Below are 20,560 nucleotides of genomic sequence, written 5' to 3'. Positions count from 1 at the left end.
TTTTTTCATTAGTCATCTCTCAAGGAAGCTTTCATTATTTTACTCTCAAGTATATGAATGCAGTGAACTTACTCCTCCCAACCTAGAAAAGTAGAGTTGCCTGAACTTACTCCTCACATTATTTATGTACTAATTATATGAACTTACTGCAATTATTTCTTCTGTTCTAGAATCTTTGCATCTCGCACATCAAGGAACTTGAACTAAATACACTGCACAAACTACTCTTCAACCATATTGCTATAGTTGCCTGATTTACTCACTGCTGTCAATTATGCTTTACAAAGAACTTTGCATCTCCGATGACATAACAAAGTTTTTTTATCTGAATGTTAATTATGTGAATCAAGTTTAGTTACTCATCTGAACCCGCAACACTATAGCAGCCTGATTTCGTTACTGCTAGCATTCTTTCACGGAAATCTCTGTATGTCTAATATCATGGGCGGTTCAAGTAAATGCAGTCTACTAAATACTCTGATTCCAGAAAGTTATAGCTGACATATTTGGGTCTCTGATAACATAAGGAAGCTTTACCACTAACCTATTTGTTCCATCCGGTTGCCTGCGAATACATCTTCCCCGTCGAGAGCTCGGACGTTGGAGGGGAAGATTTCCCTTCTGCACGCTGCAACCTCTGTCGCCGCCAAGATCTGTGCTTCGCCACTGTCGGACACGATTTGCTATTCCGGCATTTGCCGTTGGCCGCTGGTGCTACATCGTGCTTTGGGTGTCCGCACGGAGGGTGGGTCATGGCCTGGGATGTTCTCAAGGAGCGCCTCGTCGATCTCTGCCCCGTCCCCGCTTAGCGTCCCATCCCAGCACGCGGCAAACAACGGCGGCGAACGCGTGGTGCGCTAGCGGCCTCCCGCAGCGCGTGGCGTCACGCGCGTGGTGCACGAGGCTGATGCAGTTCCGGAACCTCTTGGCCCGGCTGTTGCCCTTCCTCTTCCTTCCCAACACACCCCATGCACCGGAACTCCCCGTCCTCGTGGCTCCGCTCATAGTACCCCCGCACCGTGGTGTCCCACTCGAACAGTCCAAGGAAGAACCCGGTCCTCGTCGTCGTCGTCGCTGTACTCGCCAGGAGAAGGACTCATCGTCGTCGTCGCCGTACTCGCCCGGAGAAGAACTCATCGGCGGCGCGGAGGGCGTCCTGCTACACGAGCGAGACGGGGCAAGGCTGCTGCTGCGGCCTGGGCACGGTGGAGGAGGGGGCGGCGTCGGGCTGGGTAGGCGGGCGGGGAGGCGCGAGGTGCCAGTCGGCGCCAGGTTCCTCGGGCTCCGCGGCGGGGCACTCGATCCAGCGGCACTTCCGTTGGTTGGGGCGAGCGCGGGTGGGGCAGAGATAGACCATACCTCGCCACCGGCGGCCTCGCGCTTGCCGCCGGGGAGCCTCGCGCGACGTCGTAATCCCCTGGCGAGTAGAAAATTGGAGTGCGCCAACCCCTAGCCTCACGTCGGGGTCGTGTGCGGCCTCACATCGGTTGGCGGCGAGAAGGGGCGACGGGGATCGAGAAGTTGTAGCGGTGAGAAGGGGCGGCGGGGCCGAGTGGTTGGCGGCGTGGGGTCATCGGGTGCCAGGCGGCGTGGGCGGCAGGGCATGCGGTTGGCGAGCATGGGGCGAGTGGGTTATCGTTTCGTTAGCGAGGGAGATTATTGTTTCGCTAGCGATCGATTTTGTTAACAAAGATTTTAGGTCACTAGATTAGTAATCAGACAACTAATATTGCGAGTTGGATCCGCGCTCTCGTGCTTTTTATAGTAGAGATGCTTCCTGTTGCAACTTGCAAGAAAGATTTCTGCAATATGAATGATTTTTTGAAAAACAAATTATAACACTTATATAAAAATGAAGACAAAAACATTGTGCAAAATTATATTTGTTGCAAAAGTTCTATAACATGAACTATGTTGTAAAAATTATGCAACAAGAACTCTATTATAAATGTCGAAGCGCAAGATCATCTTTGTTGAAAAGATCCATCGACCGACACGTAGCGTTGCCTATATTTTTTCCGTCAAACAATTTGTAAGGGTTGCACAAATATTTTGTTTCTTGTGCATGTACACTTTCCTCGAATTTTCCATACAAGGTGAAACTATTTAAAAATTTACCTCATGCGAAATTTCATCCTACTATATGTCCCACCAATCTTAACTCCCACTAAATTTCTTGATGTTACTTCCCACCGTTTGTGCATATCAATCCAATCTTCACATCACATTTATTCAAACTTTTATGTTCCATCAACACACAATTCAACAACATTTGAAATCTATGTTTTGTAAAAATACAAAATAAAACACACCATAATGCACCTTCACTAATGCAAAATATTCGTCGATGATGTTAGCTAGGACACCATACGCGACCACATGCATTATCATTGTTATTATTCTCTAAAGCGCCGTTGTCAAGTTCTGCGGCTACATCCCTCTTTTGCTTGAAGTGACAATAATTATATCTTTTATAACAATTGCAAAATTGTCGATGCACGAAACTCGTCTACCACCATATGAGGGTATGCATATAGTACAATAATGTGGACGCGGGGGTGACTCAAGGATCCCGCCGATAGATCATCTCAAAGCGAAGAAGCAAACATAAACACTAGATTTACCTTAGTTGAACATGAACTCAGGAATAGCCCTTCCCCTACTTTTGCCGATCTTATTACTATTATCCTCAAGATAGATTACAAAGTATATGGTGGCTAAGAGCATATATGGTGGCTAAGAGCATCTATAGCCGCACCCCTCAAAACCTCATCAAACCCCGGACAGGCCGCCCAGTAACTGCCCGATCATAAAAATTCGACCGAGACGGGCCTCTCAAACCGGCCTCAAACGCCCGGGCTGACCGGCACCCTCCATTTCGAGCCCAAATATGGGGCGGATATGGGGGAGCCCGAGCGCGCCCGGGCACGTCCGCCACGTCGTACCCCCGACAGCCCAACCCTACCGCAAATTACAGCAAATCCACCCCGTAGAACTGTCGGATCCATTTCCGGTTTTCCTCTCTTCTTCCTCCACGCGCTGTCTGTGTTGCAACTCCGCCGCGGCGCGCGCTCCATCGCCTAGTAGCTTCAGCCACCTCACCGCTCGACCAAAAGGATCATCTCTCCCAACCTCTCCACGACGGACGTCATCGCCGGTCCGGAAGACGCCGTGATACGTTCGGAAACTCTCTAGTTGTGCCCTATGCCGGATGTGTTTGACAGAATGTCTAACCGGATTTGTTGGTCAAATTTTTAGGAGAAACAGTTGATTCCAATGCTTCGTCCGGTGAGGAGTATGGTCAGACGGAGCTTGATCAACTGATTCTGATATGTAAATGAGAATAAAATTATTTCATATTAGCAATATTTCATTAAGCGCAATTGAAGATGATTTTTGAATACAATATAAATATAGGATACATCATATATGCAAGTTGCGTCTAGTATGAATTTTTAGTGCCTCCGTGGGGCATAAGGATACTCTCAAAATCCATGTAGACACGATTTGTAAGGACGCTTTTAAAACGTCTCATATTCATGTAGACGCGCTTCCTATGGGTCTTAACTATCTTTGAGATGGTGCGGGGCGAGGCACTCATGGGACGCTTTAGTGAACGACTCTAAAATCTGCTAGAGATGATTTAATGTGCCTCTAGCACCTACATTGAGCGTCTCTACATGACATTTTTGTTGTAGTGACTACACCTAATGCATGCATGTAATGATCTGCAATTTGTAGGAGAAATTATATATACCAAATTATATATATATGTATGCATATATATGATCATATAAGAAATTCTATGATATATGATTGATCCTACGAGAAATTCTATGATATATGCATAACGTATGCAGTATGTAGTGGCGTAAAATATATTTAAAATGAAAAATAATTAAATCGAACACAGAAAATGAAAAGCAAACATAATAAACAATAAAGCCCAAAAGTCCAAAACCCCAAATCATCAAAGCCTTTAGTCCCGGTTGGTGTTACCAACCGGCACTAAACGAGCCACGTGGAAGGGCATTAGTATCGGGTCGTGGCCAACTCGGACTAGGAAGGGGGGGAGGGAGCGGGGTTGGGCCTTTAATCCCAAGTTTTTAGTCCCGGTTGGTGACCCGTGACTAAAAATCCTTATCAACCAGAATTAAAGCCTTGTTACAAAGATTCGAATGACAAAGCACAAACTCAAAATCTTTATATTTGCTACTTCGATAATCACGGGCCTCATTCGTCAATAGTAGATCCCGTTCTCGCCAACCTTCCTGCAACATCACGTCAGGTGAGGCTGTTGAAGCCGTAGATCGACTAGGCATAGATAGATCCGGTGTAACCCTTGTACTCACCTAATCCCGAGCCTGATGAACTCCCAGCGCTGGCCATCGGTGCGGTGGAGTCGTCGGTGACGCGAGAGAAGGATGTAGACGAAGGTGGTGCTTCCCGTGAGCACTGCGCTAAACCCTAGATCGGAAGGGGATTTCGGTGGAGACTCTGGCAGCGCGGTGAACCTCGTACCGTGCGCCCCGGCCCCCACCACTTTATTTATAGCGTAGATCACACGGGCCCACCAACCATAACGGGTTGGGCGCCCCCGATCAGGGCACATAGATCAAGGGGCCGATGGGCCGTTGGGCCCACACGGAAGAGATCAACCTAACATTCTCCCCCTTGATCTCAACTTTCACTTTGACTTTATACTTTTATTTGTTCCATCATATATAGGCATGTAGAGCATGTCTCATCATCACAGCTTAATTGTCGATAGAATCATACAGCTACAACACACCTTTTGTTTTGAAACAAATTCATTTCTTCTGGGCCTCTTATTATCCAGGAATCATAGGCTTTCCATCAAACCCATGCCGGCTAAGTGTTCCTTGAACACACTGGGTGGTAAGCCTTTCGTTAGCGGATCCGCAAGCATATACTTCATACTTATATGCTCGAGACTTATAGTTTGATCCTGGATTTTATCTTTCACAATATAATACGTTATATCTATTGTCTTGGCAGCATTGCTGGACTTGTTGTTGTGAGCATAGAATACTGCGGGCTGGTGGTCGCAGTATATCTTTAGTGGCTTGTGGATACAATCTACCACTTTCAAGTCGGGTATAAATTTCTTTAGCCATATCACCTGCCCGGTGGCTTCAAAACATGCTATGAACTCTGCTTGCATCGTAGACGATGCAACTATGGTCTGTTTAGAGCTTTTCCATGAAATAGCTCCCCCTGCAAGAGTGAACACGTACCCAGACGTGGATTTTCTATCATCTCTATCTCCCGCAAAATCAGCGTCTGAGTACCCTTTTATCTCTAGGGAATTAGATCGCCTGTATGTTAGCATGATTTCCTTTGTGCCTTGCACATAACGCAAAGCTTTCTTTGTCATCTTCCAGTGCTCTTGGCCTGGATTTGCTTGATATCTACCGAATACCCCGGTGATAAAAGCTAAGTCAGGGCGTGTGCATACTGTAAACTTCCAACAGCCGAAGTATACGGTATTGTTTTCATTTCATTGAGCTCGTACTGATTCTTGGGACATTGATATTTCCCAAAACTATCGCCCTTGACTATGGGAGCAGGTGTGGCTTTGCTCTTATGCATATTATACTTTTGGAGAACCTTCTCTAAATATGCATTCTGTGAGAGTCCTAAGACTCCATTTTTCCTGTCTCGGTGAATTTCAATTCCCAAAACATATGAAGCATCACCAAGGTGTTTCATGTCGAAGTGTGAGGATAAAAACTTCTTTGTTTCTTGTAGTAGACCAATACCATTGCTTGCAAGCAAGATATCATCCACATACAAGATTAGGAAAATATATTTCCCATGTTTAAACTTAGCATAAATGCAATTATCCTCAACATTTTCTTGGAATCCAAATCTTTTAATGGTATCATTGAACTTGATGTACCACTGTCTAGAGGCTTGCCTTAACCCATAAATGGATTTATTTAGACGGCAACCTAGATCTTCCTTGCCTTCCATGATAAAACCCTTGGGTTGTTTCATGTATACATCTTCTTCTAAATCACCATTTAGAAACGCCGTCTTTACATCCATTTGATGTAGCTCTAAATCAAAATGAGCAACTAGTGCCATTATGATTCTGAAGGAATCCTTACAAGAGACCGGAGAAAAGGTCTCATTGTAATCTATCCCTTCTCTCTGTGTAAATCCTTTTGCCACAAGTCGGGCTTTATACTTGTCTACATTCCCATTAGAGTCATACTTTGTTTTGTAGACCCATTTGCAGCCTACTGTCTTTGCTCCTTTAGGAATAATCTCTAAGTCCCAAACATGATTGGAACTCATTGATTTCATCTCATCTTCCATTGCCTCTATCCATTTTGATGAGTGAGGGCTTTTAATGGCCTCCTCATATGTGGTGGGATCACCTTCCATATGGGCCATTTCCGTGTTGTATACTTTATAATCAGTAGAAATAACAGGTCTTCTTGTTCTATTAGACCTTCTAAGTGCCTCATTGTCGGGAACACTTTCTACTATTTCTTGTTGTACTTCCAATTCATGATCAACAACGGGTTCAGTCGGCTCCTGAAGGACAGGTTCCGAGTCTTCTCCCGCAGTTGTCATGGTTGGAGTTACAACGGGTAGTGAGAAAAATGGCTCTTGAATCATCGAAATGGGTGCATGCACCCTTTTCTCCTCAAGATCAATTTTCCGAGCTACCCGACTCCCCCTCATCATCTCGTCCTCTAAGAAGACAGCATGTCTTGTTTCCACAAACTTTGTGAATCTGTCTGGACAGTAGAAACGAAAACCTTTTGACCTATCACGGTAGCCAATGAAATGGCAACTTACTGTCTTCGGGTCTAACTTTCCAAGATTTGGATTAAACATTTTGGCCTCAGCAGGGCATCCCCACACTCTTAAGTGTTGTAGGGATGGCACTCTTCCTGTCCAGATCTCGTGCGGTGTTTTGGGCACCTACTTGCTTGGAACTCTGTTGAGAATGTGAATGGAGGTTTTAAGCGCCTCCATCCACAATCCCAACGGTAGGTCTGAGTAGCTCATCATGATGCGTACCATATCCATGAGAGTACGGTTACGCCTTTCAGCTACTCCATTTTGCTGAGGCTCGCCCGGCATCGAATACTGGGCAAACAATGCCAGTCTCTTGTAAGAATTTTGCAAAAGGTCCATGGACTTGGCCATATAGAGTGTGTCGACCGTATTACTCCCCCCCCCCCCCACGGTCAGACCTCACTATCTTAATCTTTTTATCAAGCTGATTTTCAAGTTCAGCTTTGAATATTTTGAATTTATCCAATGCTTCATGTCGGTCTTTGATTGGATAAATGTAATCGAAGCGGGAATAATCGCCTGTGAACGTTATGAATGAATCATAACCATCCACACTTTTCACCGAAAAAGGTCCACAAATATCAGTGTGGATAATTTCCAGTGTTCCTACGCTTCGGTTTGCTCCTTTCTTTATCTGTTTTACATATTTTCCTTTAATGCAATCCACGCATTGTTCTAAGTCAGAGAACTCCAACTTTGGAAGAATCTCGTTTTTGATTAATATTTCTATTCTCCCGCTCGAAATATGGCCCAATCGACAGTGCCATAGTTTCAAGGAGTCGTGAGTTCTCTTTCTTTTCTTTTGATCGTTGTTCGACGAAGTACTTTGTTCATTCACATTCAATACATAGGGTGCTTTTTCACATAGCGATAATAAATAAAGCTCGTCATGTAGAAATGCATTCCCAACATAATCATTATGAGACCAAATGGCACATTTGCCATGTCCAAAGAAACATTGATAATCGTCTTTGTCTAAACACGAAACACTTATTAAGTTCCTATTACATGAAAGTACGAAAAGCACATCCCTAAGTAGAAGTTTGAAACCACCGGCTAGCTCCAAGGAGACGTCACCTACAGCTTCGACTTCGGCTTGGACACCGTTCGCGACTTCAATTCTTCTTGAATTTCTTGGCATAGTTATCGTCGAACTGAATCCTTGTAAAGAATTTGCAACATGAACAGTCGCTCCTGAGTCAATCCACCAAGTAGATTTTGTAAACTTTGTATACAAGGATTCATTAACAAAAGAAACTATATCTTTACCTCTCTTGGCCATGAAGGTCTTTAGAAAAACAGGGCAATCCTTCTTGTAGTGCCCCTTCTCCTTACAGTGGATGCAAGTTTCCCTGTCTACTGGAATGGGCCTATGCTGATAATGGATAGGAGCTTTGCCATTGCCATTTCCATTGCCCTGTGGCTTGGAGGGAGAACCTTTGTTAGGCGGAAAGCCCTTCTTCTTTTCCTTCACATAGTTAAGAGAGCCACCATGTGAAGCCTTAATCCTCTCCTCCTCTTGTGAGCATATTGCGATGACCTTTTCAATATCCCAAGTCTCGGGCTGCATGTTGTAGTTGACTACAAAGGTCTCGAACTCCTTAGGCAACGAAGCCATAACCAGGTGGACAAGGAGAGCTGGTTTGATCTCCAGATCCGCATCCATAGGTTTTAGCTTAGCTGCCGTGTGGCTCATCCTAAGGATGTGCTCCCTTATGCCATGGCCACCATCATGGTAGCTCTCTGTCGCCAGTTGTTTGATCAACTGGGTGGCATACGTCTTAGAAGAGCCAGTAAACTGACTCTTTATCTTGTTAAGCATTTCTAGTGTCGTAGGGCATTCAGCAATTGATCCCACGATGGTGGTCTCAACGGTGTTCTTTATAAACTCCAAACATTTCTTGTTGGCATTTAACCATAGCCTGTTGCGGATGGAGTGGGACATCACCTCTTTTTCATAACTTGATTGCTTTTTGTCCCAGCTCACATCATCCTCATCAGCCTCTCTAACTGGTTCTCCAGGTGCAGCTGGCTGTGGTTCCTCCAGAACCCAGTCCACCTCTACAATGCAGAGAGCCATGCCCACCTTCTTCCTCCACTCAGAGTAGTTGTCCCCCCTGAGTGTCGGAATTTCCTTGAGGCAGCTCATCAGATGGAAACCTCCTGAAATCACCAAATAAGCGAAGTCAGTACGACAATCATATGCATTAAATAATGTTGGTTAAAATAATCATATAATTTCCTATGCATATTCATCTACATTACCGCTGGGCAAATGATAGAAATAAACGCATCATTTTGCAATATGCAACATGACCGTGTGATTAAACAACGTCGGTCAGAATAACAACATGATCATATTCCATATTGCTTTTAGCAGCGGAAAACGTGAAATAAAATTTCATATGCCTCTTAACTTTTCAGAAAATTAATTCTGTCAATTAATAATAAAATCATGAACTTTATTAATGCATTTATAAAACTCATGAACTTTTCCTTTTCTAAGAAAACTATTCTCAAAAAAACCTTTTACTTTTCTTTACAGAAAAATAATATAACAATTCTATATAAAATTACAGAAACTTTCAACATTTTAATTTCTATTTTTCTAAACATATTTTCATAGAAAAAATGTCTAGAAAACACTATTAAATCTGTCTAAGCAGACAGAAAACGAAAATTCCTTAAAAAAGGAAAATGGCCGAGGCCTTTTCTTCCTTGGGCCGGCTTCGGCCTGGGTCGGCCTGCTCCCACTGGCCAGAGGCATTGTCTCGGCCCCAGGTGGGCCTTGGCCTGGTGCAGCTGGCGGCCTGTTAGGCCCAGCCGCCCCTCCTGGCGCTAGGGTTTCGCCCTCGGGCGATCCCAGCCGCCCATCGGATCGGACGGTGCGTCGCGGCCCTCGAGGGAACAAAAAGGGTTGGGCCGGTGGGGAGGGGAAACCCTACCCCTCATTCTCCCCCCCCCCCCCCCCCCCGCGCCGCTCTAACCCGTTCCCTCCTCCCTCTCTCTCGAGAGAGACCGAGAGGTGCACACCTGCTCGTCTTCCCGTCGGGGTTGGCCGACGGGAGGTCGGGCCCTTCCCTCGCGTGGTGGCTCTAAGGCCCCGCCGAGGTGGCTTCTTGTGCCTCGTCGCCCCTCTCGGGAGTCGGCCAGTTCTCGCGCGGCGGCCGCGGGCTGTGCCCGCCTTGTATGCCCCGTCGAGCGGCGGCTCGTGCTCCTGTCTCGAGCGCAGCGGCCGGCCACCGCACCACATGTGGCCCTCGGCCGTTCCTCGCGTGGTGGCAGCCACACCCCACCGAGGGTCCCCTCTTCCTTCGCACAGCGGCGGCCTCCTCCGCTCCTCTTGCCGGTGCGCGCCTTCTCCCGAGGGAGAGTGCGCCGCCGTCAAGGGGGGTGTTGGAGTGCCAACTACGCTGCCACGTTGTCAACTTGTCCGATACTCGGAAGATAACTCCGTTGCCATCCCCCTCGCCGGCGGCGCGTCCGCCTTGCTGTGAGTGCGGCGTCGTCGAGGCATTTGGTGATGGAGCCCTTACTTTTTCGTTGCATGTTTCCTTCCTCCCCCTTTTTTCGTGCCTTTTGCGGATCGGGTCCGTATGCTTTTCTTGGTTTTCTTTTGGATCTAGATCCATACTTTGCCTCCGAGGAGGTAGGTTCTTCTTCCCCACACCTCGGCTTGCCGATGCGTGTAGGGATCGAGAGGAACAGGCGCGGCCTTGCGGCGCCGCTTCTTTTCCGACGAGGCCGTAGGCCATCTTCGGTACTTGCCCATCTAGGGTTCATGTGGGGTGGGGAAGAGGAAATTTTCTTTTGTTTAACCGAATAGATCTTTGCCTAGCGGCTCATGATACCAATGTTGAAGCTGTAGATCGACTAGGCATAGATAGATCCGGTGTAACCCTTGTACTCACCTAATCCCAAGCCTGATGAACTCCCAGCGCTGGCCATCGGTGCGGTGGAGTCGTCGGTGACGCGAGAGAAGGATGTAGACGAAGGTGGTGCTTCCCGTGAGCACTGCGCTAAACCCTAGATCGGAAGGGGATTTCGGTGGAGAGTCTGGCGGCGCGGTGAACCTCGTACCGTGCGCCCCGGCCCCACCACTTTATTTATAGCGCAGGTCACATGGGCCCACCAACCATAACGGGTTGGGCGCCCTCGATCAGGGCGCATAGATCCAGGGCCCCGTGGGCCGTTGGGCCCACACGGAAGAGATCAACCTAACAGAGGCCACCTGAAGTTTTTTTGTTATCATATCATATGGAGTGTGCTCCAAAGGGCATGACCTTGTTATTCTCTCCATCCAAAATTCCTTGTCATAAAAATGAATATAAATGAATGTATCAAAAATTAAAATACATATAGATACATTCATTCTCACGACAAGTATTTCTGGACGAAGGGAATATACTTTTTGTTACTTCTGATGTTTTCTGTACTGGTATGATTGTTTATGAATAGATTATAAGTTTATTCCGAAGAAAAAACTTTGGTAGAATTGTGGGGAGAATTGAAGTCTTGAATTGTCTTTTAATGGCAACTGCATGCCAATATGACATGTACTATGCATACGCGGGTACTCGGCCAATGCTGCCAAAAGATTATTGCAAGGATAACACACTTGTATACAACCGAAAGTATAAAAAAAATTGTCAAAAGTACCATGAAAATTCAACAGAGAAGTACTCTATATATCAAGATGGACAATGTGTTTCTATCTGTTGCAAGTACTGCCACATCTCACGAACAATGACTTTGTTGAAATTGGTAGTGGGCTTTAGGCCCATTAGAGAATTTCAGAAAAATCTCCAAGGGTCCATGTAGGTGGTGGCATGACAAGGTGCTGGGAAGTTTAGTCCCACCCCGCTAGTGGAGGAGAGTTTGGACCCCTTTATAAGGGTCTCTCTTCCACATGCTATTGGAGAGTGAGAAGAGAAGGTGCCCTCGCGCATTCCTCCTCCGCCGCCCGCCTTGCCACGCCTCGCCTCTATTTTTGCCGGTCAGGAACGGACAAGGCACGATCCGAGACGTCGGATCGTGGCTGTTACTGACTCGGACGTGGGCTCGGCCCACGTCTCTCCACCCAGCCGCCTTTATAAGCAGGCTATCGCCTACCCTAGCCGTCACGAGAATCAGATCACATCTGCCTCACGTGTTCGTTCCTTTTGCTGCTGCTGCCGCCGCCGACTCCGTCCCGTTTACCGCGTACACGGTCGACGGGAGAGCGGGCCTCCGAAACCTCGCCTCTCCGGTTCCTGTACGGGAGAGGGGCGATTAGGTTTTTGGGGAGCGATCACGCGACTGCTCGCCTCCGTCCGTCTGCTTCGTCTACGTCCGCGTCACCCTCGTCATCGTCATGTCTTCACCAAGCGAAGCTGACCGTCTCCGCGAGAAGGCCGAAGCTGAGAAGAAGGCGGCAGAGGATACTGCCGCCGCCGCCGCCGCTGCTACGGCCAACTGGCCGATTGGAGGGTATGACTCGTTTATCCTCATGTTCGTATTTATCCTAGCAGTACTGCTTGTCTGCATAGATGTATCCACTATATGCGTAGTATGTGCTAGGTTAGCTCAAGATCAGTATATCATTAGTCTAGTCAATGCCATGCTAGTTATTATCTTGTGGATTAATATACTCGGAAAATTACCTATTTACTCAACAGACTTCCCTTAGCAGCCTCCTCCACCACCGCCGTCCCCTCCCCCGCCGCCACCACCACCGTCGCCTCCGCCGCCACCACCATCCCCGTAGCCTCCCCCGTCACCCCCTCCTCCGCCACCATCGTCTCCGCCTCCGTAACGACGACGTCTGCGCTTCTTATCAGCGGGACGTTTCTCGTGGCCGGCGCAGCCAAACACGGCGACGGCCACGATTGCAACCGCGGCCACGAAGCCGAAAGCTAGACCCACAACGCTGCCGAGCGCGTAGTGCGCCGTGCCGGCGGCGAGACCGAGCGCCCTCACCATCGTAGCTGCTCGCTCAAGCTTCCTGATTGATTATCTGCCAGCTTCTTGTATTTATTTGTAGGCTTGTGGGCTGTGCTGGAAGCAGAGAAATGTCAGCCGGCGACTTTTTCCACGGTTACTCTGTCCTTCACTCCCACGTAGCCGGGTCAATGTACGTGGCATGTTGAGTGGAACGACGCTGATAGCACGTGTACGCAGGTGGTGCAATCCCGAGCTTGCACGTATGTAGTTTAGTGGCTATTTTTTCAGGGGCGATTGAATATAATATAGCTGCAGGAAAAGTCTTGGACGCGTGAAGGCGTTGTCAGTTTAGGCTTCAGGCTTCAGAGCTTGCACCGTCGCACTTCACCTTGAATTCGAGCTCGCCAATTAGTGGCTAGTAACTTCGTGGCAATGGTCTGGCCGTTCGAAATATTTACTCTACTTCTGATCTGAATTGGTAGTGGCGCTTTCTCAAAAAAAAAAATTTGCAAACATGTTTTTTTTGGTTGCACACATGTGAAGTGGTAAGATATTCTTCTGCATGGGCCCAACCAAACCAAATAGGCCCATGAACAAGAAATATAATTCCATGCATATTTTTAGTGAGGACGGGACGGCAGCCCAATGGGTTTGGACCGAATTTCTGCGATCCTCACTAAGGAGGCAAAATATACATGTTGGCTCTGCCTCCATTGCACACCCAAAAAAAACATGTTTTTTTAATTAAAAAAGGTGAAAGAAAAATAAAGGAAAGAGGAAAATTTAAATAATCATGCAAAGAAAATAGAAGCCACCAAAAAAGGAAATAAATAAGAGTAATGATACATCTGGCAAGTGCTAAAATAAATAAGAGTAATGATACATCTGGAAATAAATAAGAAAATACAATTTTTTTAAAGAGTAAAATACACTGGAGGTCCTAAAATTATTCCAAGTGTATCAAACAGATCCTACAAATTTGAAACCGTTCACCGCGGATCCTAAATGTGTGTAAGTCGTTCACCATAGGTCCTAAAGTATTTCAAGTGTGTCAAGTAGGTCCTAAAAGTCGCAGGTAAAGCACACGTATATGACCTGTGGTGAACGATTTCAAACTTTTATGACCTACTTAACACAGTTGGAATACTTTTATGACCTCCGGTGTATTTTACTCTTTTTTTAAAGGCAATTGGAAATATTTGCTCCAATGAATATTACACATGCAAATTCAACCGAGCAATATATCTTACATGCTTTTGCATTGAACCTAATATTTCAAGAAATATATCTTACAAATTCAACCGAATGTTACAAGACCGAGATCAATCCAAAAGGCCAACAAAAGCTCCCCAAAAAAGAGGGACCACAGACAAGAATACACAAATGTTCTTTTGCAAAGAGAGAGAGAGAGAGAGAGAACAAGAATACACAAATTTTCGAAGCTAAAGTTGGCAAACTTAAAAACATGAGAATGCTGTAAAACAAACACAAAACTAACCTAATAAGAAACGTTGGTAGTAGTGTCAATATCAGGCTCACCTCTTCAGGAGTGAGATTCGACTGATACCTAAACAAGCTATGGGACCATACGTCCCATGCTCTGACCAAGATCGTGTTCGATAGAGTTCAAAGGACTATTTCCTCTGTCACTCGCTTGCTTGATCACACGCCTATTCTGAAGCCAGTCAAGTACCTGCATCAAACTTGCAAGTGATGATGGTGGTTAAATCTACAGAATGTACAAAATAAAGCAACTTAGTCAGGAACCAAACTGGCAAGCTTTTCCTCTATAGTATTTCCAAGTTTAGGACAAAGGAAATACAGCATAGCACCATAGAGTACAGTAGGATGCATCTTCTACATTGACAGAATACAAAAAAATGGCAAGATACATAAATTTGAACATACCAGGCGATTATACATCTTAGGCAGTTTAAACAACTACGAGTATTTAATCTGTACCTTGCATCTTGCCTAAGGAAGCTAATACTACTAACCTGCATCCTCTCTTATGCTCCATATTTCCCTTGGTTGTTCGTGGCTTCGTATTGAAGGTTAATGGTGCTCTTGCTTGCAGTGGAGATGTTCAGCTAGGTTCAAGTGTAGTTAGGTTCATGCAGAGAATGTGTACCCTAGGTTAGTGAAGAGGTGATTCTTTTCATTGACAGTAACAACTATTTAGTCTGCACTGAGGATGAATTGCTTCCTTTTCTCTCGGCTATTTAGTACGAGCATGTAAGCACACTGCAATGCAGTACCTTGAGAAGCTTGTGCTTCATCCTTCGTTCCAGATGTCTATGCCTCCCCAGGTAAACATGACCTAACAGAGTACATAAATTCATCAGAACATATGCAAGCAGTAGAAAGGGGGGGAAATGCCGCAATCAGAAGAGAAACAGTTGTTTGCTGCTGATTGGAATCTTTACCAGATTTGCAAATTTTAGGATGCTTATTAAAACCTAAGGTGTTGTCTCCAAAGTAGGAGGATGCTTCTTCGCTGCTTTGTCAGCATGGACTGAAGGAGCCAGAGCACTTATGTGCTCTTCCTAGCAGGGTTATGAATGTCAATGTCATCTTTATGCTATACCTTTTCGTCTACCGTGACTGTTTTCTTCTAGGGGTTTCTATGTAGTAACCTCATGATTAGCAAAGTTACACTGGAGCAAGAAAAAACTGTAGAAATAAATAACAGTGGCAATGCATTCCTTGTTTATGTAACATGGTGAATCTGAAATAAGAACTCTATCATCCCTACAATCTCCAAGAACCTTAAAAGGAAATCATATCCTCAAAAGAAGAAGGCCATAACAGAAAGCTCAACGCACATCGAGTGAATTTATGTGTGGACATAATCAACATAGTACAGACTCATATCAGTTTTGGCCGTCTTCAACCCAGATTCATTCTATCATGTGTACACTTTTTTTCCTTCACAGCCATGCCGGCATTGAAGCCTGTCACGCATTTCGTTGACCAAGTGTGGGGCCAGGCTGCCGGCGCCATGTCAGAAGGTCACATCATGGAGTGAGCATGAGGCACGACCTCTCGATGAAGAACCGGTAGTGGCATACATATAAATCGACAGGTTCCTTTGATGTCAGGATTTAAGGATATATATCAAACTATCCAATCAACAAAACATACACATATTTGTAGTTCTGCCATATTTTGCTACAATGCTTGCCTTCCTTTATTTTTTCCACTCGACATTACTACAACTTAAAAAACAAATAGCAAAGATTATTAGCATCGACTGTGAGTTATAATTGCACTGAATATGCAGCACCAGGTTGCACCGTTATAGCTGCAAGCAGTCTTGGCATCGGGGGCACATCAATTTCCTGCAGACCCTCGAGAACCCGGACCACTTCACCCATCGTCGGCCGATCAAACTCATTATCTTGAATGCACCAACATGCAACTTTGCAAACCCTTTCAGCCTCTTCCAAATTGAAGTCACCATGCAACCGTGGATCCACCAAACTGTTCACATCTCCTCCATGAAGCTTGTTAATGGCTTGCACAGGGAAAAACTCAGCGTGGTAACTGGTGCTGCTGCTAGTGTTGTGTGTTTCAGGTGAATTCCTGCTTCCGGATATGATTTCCATCAGTACCATGCCGAAGCCGTAAACATCGATTTTTGGTGTAATAGCAACTCCAGTAAGCCACTCTGGGGCAAGATAACCTGCAGTTCCTCTGAATGTGGTCAGAATTCGGCTAAAATCCCTCCCCACAAACGCTGCCAATCCAAAGTCTGCAACTTTGGGAGCAAAGGTTGCGTCCACAAGTATGTTTTCTGGCTTAACATCACAGTGTATGATGCATTCGCGGCAACTCTGATGCAAGTAGGACAACCCTCTGGCAACTCCTAGGGTTATCTGATATCTGGTGTTCCAGTTTAGGACAGCAACATCAGCATTATTGCTCTTCTTAAATAGATGACTATCAAGAGATCCATTGAACAAGTGCTCGTACACAAGTAATCTGTGATGACCTTCGCAGCAGAAACCAATCAATTTGACAAGGTTTATATGTTGGATCAGTCCAATTGAGCTCACCTCAGCCCTGAATTGCTTCTCTCCTTGACTGACACCATCAAGCTTTTTAACTGCTACGGTAGTCTTCGAGTCACTTAACACTCCCTTGTATACAGAACCAAAACCACCTCCTCCCAGCTTTTCTGAGAAGTTTTTAGTAGCACGAACTAAGTCAGTGTACCTGAAGGCTATGATCCCAGCAGAACTACCTTCATTGCTGTACAAAGGCAAACCACACCACCAAACTCTCTTCCTCCAAATCAGTAACAACACCATGAGCATTAGTAACCCAAAACCAATAATGCTTGCAGCGGTAACAGCTCCAACGTTTGGTTTTCTTTTGTTCTTCATCAAATTTGGCAGCAAATCTTTGGCGGCAAGGCGGAGGTATAGAACATCTTCAGAAACATTATCGATGCCATCATTCCGATTTACACTAAGCAATTCCCCATGCCAGACAGAGCATCTGCTGTTGTTATATGAATAAGCAGTGCAGGAGCAGGAACTGAGACAAGCTTCTTCGCATTTGCTCTGTGTGGTAGCAACGTCTATGCTATGTGGGTTGTAGGGCAGCGTAACTTGAGTAATGGGGTTGAATATGTCCGTTGAACTTGTCATATTTTTGTTGTTACTGCTAGTGTTGCACTGTAACGGTGTATTTCTGATGCACCCTCCTGTTCGATCATTAAACACCCAATCCTGTGGTGACTTCTGAGAGAAGCTCCCCATACAGTCACAGAATGGCTGTGCAGTGCCATTGCAGACTGTGAAAGGTCCGCAGGTAGCAGCCGGAGTGCAGGGATCGACAGGCTGGGAATATATGGTTTGCCAAGACTGGCTGGCCTGCGACCAAACATTCAGATTTATCTGACCAGAGATGTCAAGTGAGACAAATGTGGAAGATGATTCATCTGGTGAGGTGTACATGTAGTACTCCTCTTGGTCATTATCAACATATGCTGGGTTAATCAAACCTTTGGTCCGTGGATCTATATCCAGAATGGACTTGAGTATTGGTATAAGCTTCAATGATGATGTTTTGGAGGATGCCCAATGCCAATACACGACTGAGGGGTTTATGCGCTTGAGGACGACCTGCCCGCTGGTGTCTAGTTCAACGCTGTATGAGCCGAGACCCTGATCAATGAGGCTCTTCTTTGAGACGCCCTTACGGTTCAAACCGGTGATCTTGTTTCGACCAAACTTGGCACCAGGAAGCACAATATCTATTGGGTGATCGAAGCTCTGCCACAACAGTAGGTCCGATGATGATGGGCTCTCTGTGACTGTAAGGGCAAGGTTTCCACTGTTCAAGAGAACAGCCGCACTGGCAGTGGTGTTTATGCCCCTGGCTTGTGTCCTATTATTGACAATGTGAGTGGACCAAAGTACGGAATCATTGTGTACAATGACAAGATTGCCATCGTTTGATATCTGCAGCTTTGTTCGGCTGAGGCTGGGGCCGGTGATGGGCTGATCCCTATTGGCAACCCACACGACAGTAAAAACTGGTATCTTGTTGAACCATATTCCAAGGTACCAGCTGGAGCCGGAGGTGTTCTGGGACTTACTGATGGTGCCTGCTGCTGGCTGGAAGAAGCCGAGTGCGAACTTGCCGTTCCTCGAGACGAGCTTGCTGCCGCCGACAGCGAGCGACTGGCCCGACGTGAGAGTATCGCTTGCAGCTGCAGAGGAGGGGCACCAATGAGGAACATGCAAGAGGAGAAGCCCGAGTGATAATATGTAGAGGGGAGACATGGAGAAGAAAGTGTGTGTGCCCTGCTTTGATATTCAGAGGAAGAAGCTGATGTATATATAGAATGGAAGATGACCAATAGTGTGAACAAGCAGATTGGCATGTTAAGCTGACTGACCAGGGCAGTCCAGATTGGTGACTAGGACAGCAGTACTACGCATCCACTTGGGCTGCCACTTGGACTGGATAATTGACCGCTCATTGGAGGCATCTCTAGGCATAATACAAGGCAGTATTGCCATAAAACCATGTGCTAGCCAGCACCGTTTATGTGCTTCCACCGAGGAGTACTCCATAATATAAGGCAATATTGCACACCAAGGAGGAAGCTTCCACCAAGCGGCTGCATGGAGGATGGAGCCACCCATGGACGACCCATGGTCGAGGTCAAGTCAGATATGATCCTTCCACCAAACTTTTTGCCTGCAGGGAAATTGTAGTTTAGGGCGCTCTGGGAAGTGCTAACCATACCATTCGAAGACAACTCTCATGGCATGCTGCTTGCTAAAGGTAAGCCGACAAGCAATTATCATTTTATTAACCTAAACAAGAAAGAATACCTCCTCACGTATTTGAGGGTTAAATTCGAATATAATACAAATTTTTAAACATCCCTTTTAACTAACCAACCACAAACAAAAATGTTACAAATGTTTTTGTCGACGAACCTATTACAAATGCAATTTCAACGGATATTAACATAATAGAGCAATAAAAGCTCCCTACAAAAGTGTGACAACAGATAGAGATACAAAAAATGTTGTAAAAGCTGAAAACTTGAAGGTTATTAAAATACATAAGAGAGAGCAAGAAATGAACACAAATTAAACAAAAGAGGTGGTGGCAGAAGCATCAATATTAGTACCAGGCTCACCTCTTCAGGACACTGACAGAAATCCATCTTGTGCCTACACAAGCTATGGAAGTGTCCATCGTAGTGCTCACTGAACCAGGGTCTCCTTATTCACACGTTTTTGCGAAGGTATTTAGTTCACAAAGTTGGAACGATTAACCTGCAGAAGGTCAGAAGACAAGCAACTTAGGAACCTAACAGGTAGGAAGCTTTTCCTTTGTAGCGTTTCCATGTTCAGGACAAAGGAAATAAATCACACATCAATGCATCTGAATCTGAAAGAACAGGATGGTTCCTCTTCTACATTGGCACCAATTTTACTAAACAGTATTGTTTTTTCAGAAAGAAAGAAAAAAGTAGTCTGGTGTAGAACAACACAAATTGTAATCCAATTGTGAAGAAATTAGTTCTACCCTGGCTAGATTGTGGAAACTTTTATTTCGAGCTCTAGTGTAATAGTCCATAACATGATAACAAGTCAAGCCTGTTTGCAAGAGTTGGACCTGAGGCCATTGCTCGGCTTGTAGAACCGGATCAGGAAGAGCGCCGCCGCCGTGAACCGGGAAGGAAGCGAATAGATCCCGTGTGAAGACGGAGATTCTCCAGCTCACCGCCCGAAGCTCCGCCCGCGCCCGGGGCCGCCCTCTCTTCCCCTCGCCAGCTCTCCATTGTTTCGCCGCCACCCAAGCGTGCGTGCTCACTGCCTGCCGCCGCATCGCCCCCACCTCCACGCCGACACCGCTGGCGGTCTCCTCCCTCCCTCACACCCTCTCCCCGCATGTTTGAGGCCGTCGACGCCGCCGACCACCGTGGCAGAAGGTGAGGTGAGGTAAGGTGCGGCGGCCGTCAGAGAAAGAGGGGCAGACTGAGTTCACGGTGATAGGGAATCTTGACAGATTGTTTACATCCGTTGGATGGGAGGTAAATGCATTGGATTAAGGCGCCTTACGCCTCGGTCGACTGTCGAACGAGGCAAATCGGCCACCTCCCTAGGCGTTTGATTGGGTGAACGAGAATCGTTGATCCGCTACCTGAGTCACCGCAAACCGTTGCAACACGATTCGTTGTTGCCACCACAAAATTTCGCCACCCTCACGTGGTTGGATTGTAACACTTTGTGTGTTTGGTCGGGCGTTCGCAGCTTGACCCATGTTG

General features: G+C 46.2%; 1 protein-coding gene across 1 annotated transcript; it reads right to left on the bottom strand.

Moving 5' to 3' along the window:
- Positions 1-15,849: 15,849 nt before the first annotated feature.
- LOC123428091 (G-type lectin S-receptor-like serine/threonine-protein kinase At2g19130) lies at positions 15,850-20,282 on the bottom strand. The gene is made up of 4 exons (XM_045112254.1): positions 19,909-20,282; positions 19,427-19,565; positions 18,671-18,975; positions 15,850-18,481 (listed from the first exon to the last, which is right to left on the bottom strand). The coding sequence occupies exons 3-4, from the start codon at positions 18,918-18,920 to the stop codon at positions 16,020-16,022; spliced, it is 2,712 nt and encodes a 903-aa protein (XP_044968189.1). The 5' UTR covers positions 18,921-18,975; positions 19,427-19,565; positions 19,909-20,282; the 3' UTR covers positions 15,850-16,019.
- Positions 20,283-20,560: the final 278 nt, after the last annotated feature.

The sequence above is a fragment of the Hordeum vulgare genome, chromosome 2H, assembly GCF_904849725.1.
Source record: "Hordeum vulgare subsp. vulgare chromosome 2H, MorexV3_pseudomolecules_assembly, whole genome shotgun sequence".
NCBI lineage: Eukaryota > Viridiplantae > Streptophyta > Magnoliopsida > Poales > Poaceae > Hordeum > Hordeum vulgare.
The sequence above is the reverse complement of the archived record's forward strand: the minus strand, read 5'-3'. Positions and strand labels throughout refer to the sequence as shown.

Bases quoted from the DNA above. Each gene is read 5' to 3' on its own strand.
- LOC123428091 (XM_045112254.1), bottom strand. From the start codon at position 18,920: ATGGGTGGCTCCATCCTCCATGCAGCCGCTTGGTGGAAGCTTCCTCCT. The intron at 18,482-18,670 runs GTCAGTCAGCTT...CCTCCTCTGCAG, and splicing joins CACCAATCTGGACTGCCCTG to CTGCAAGCGATACTCTCACG.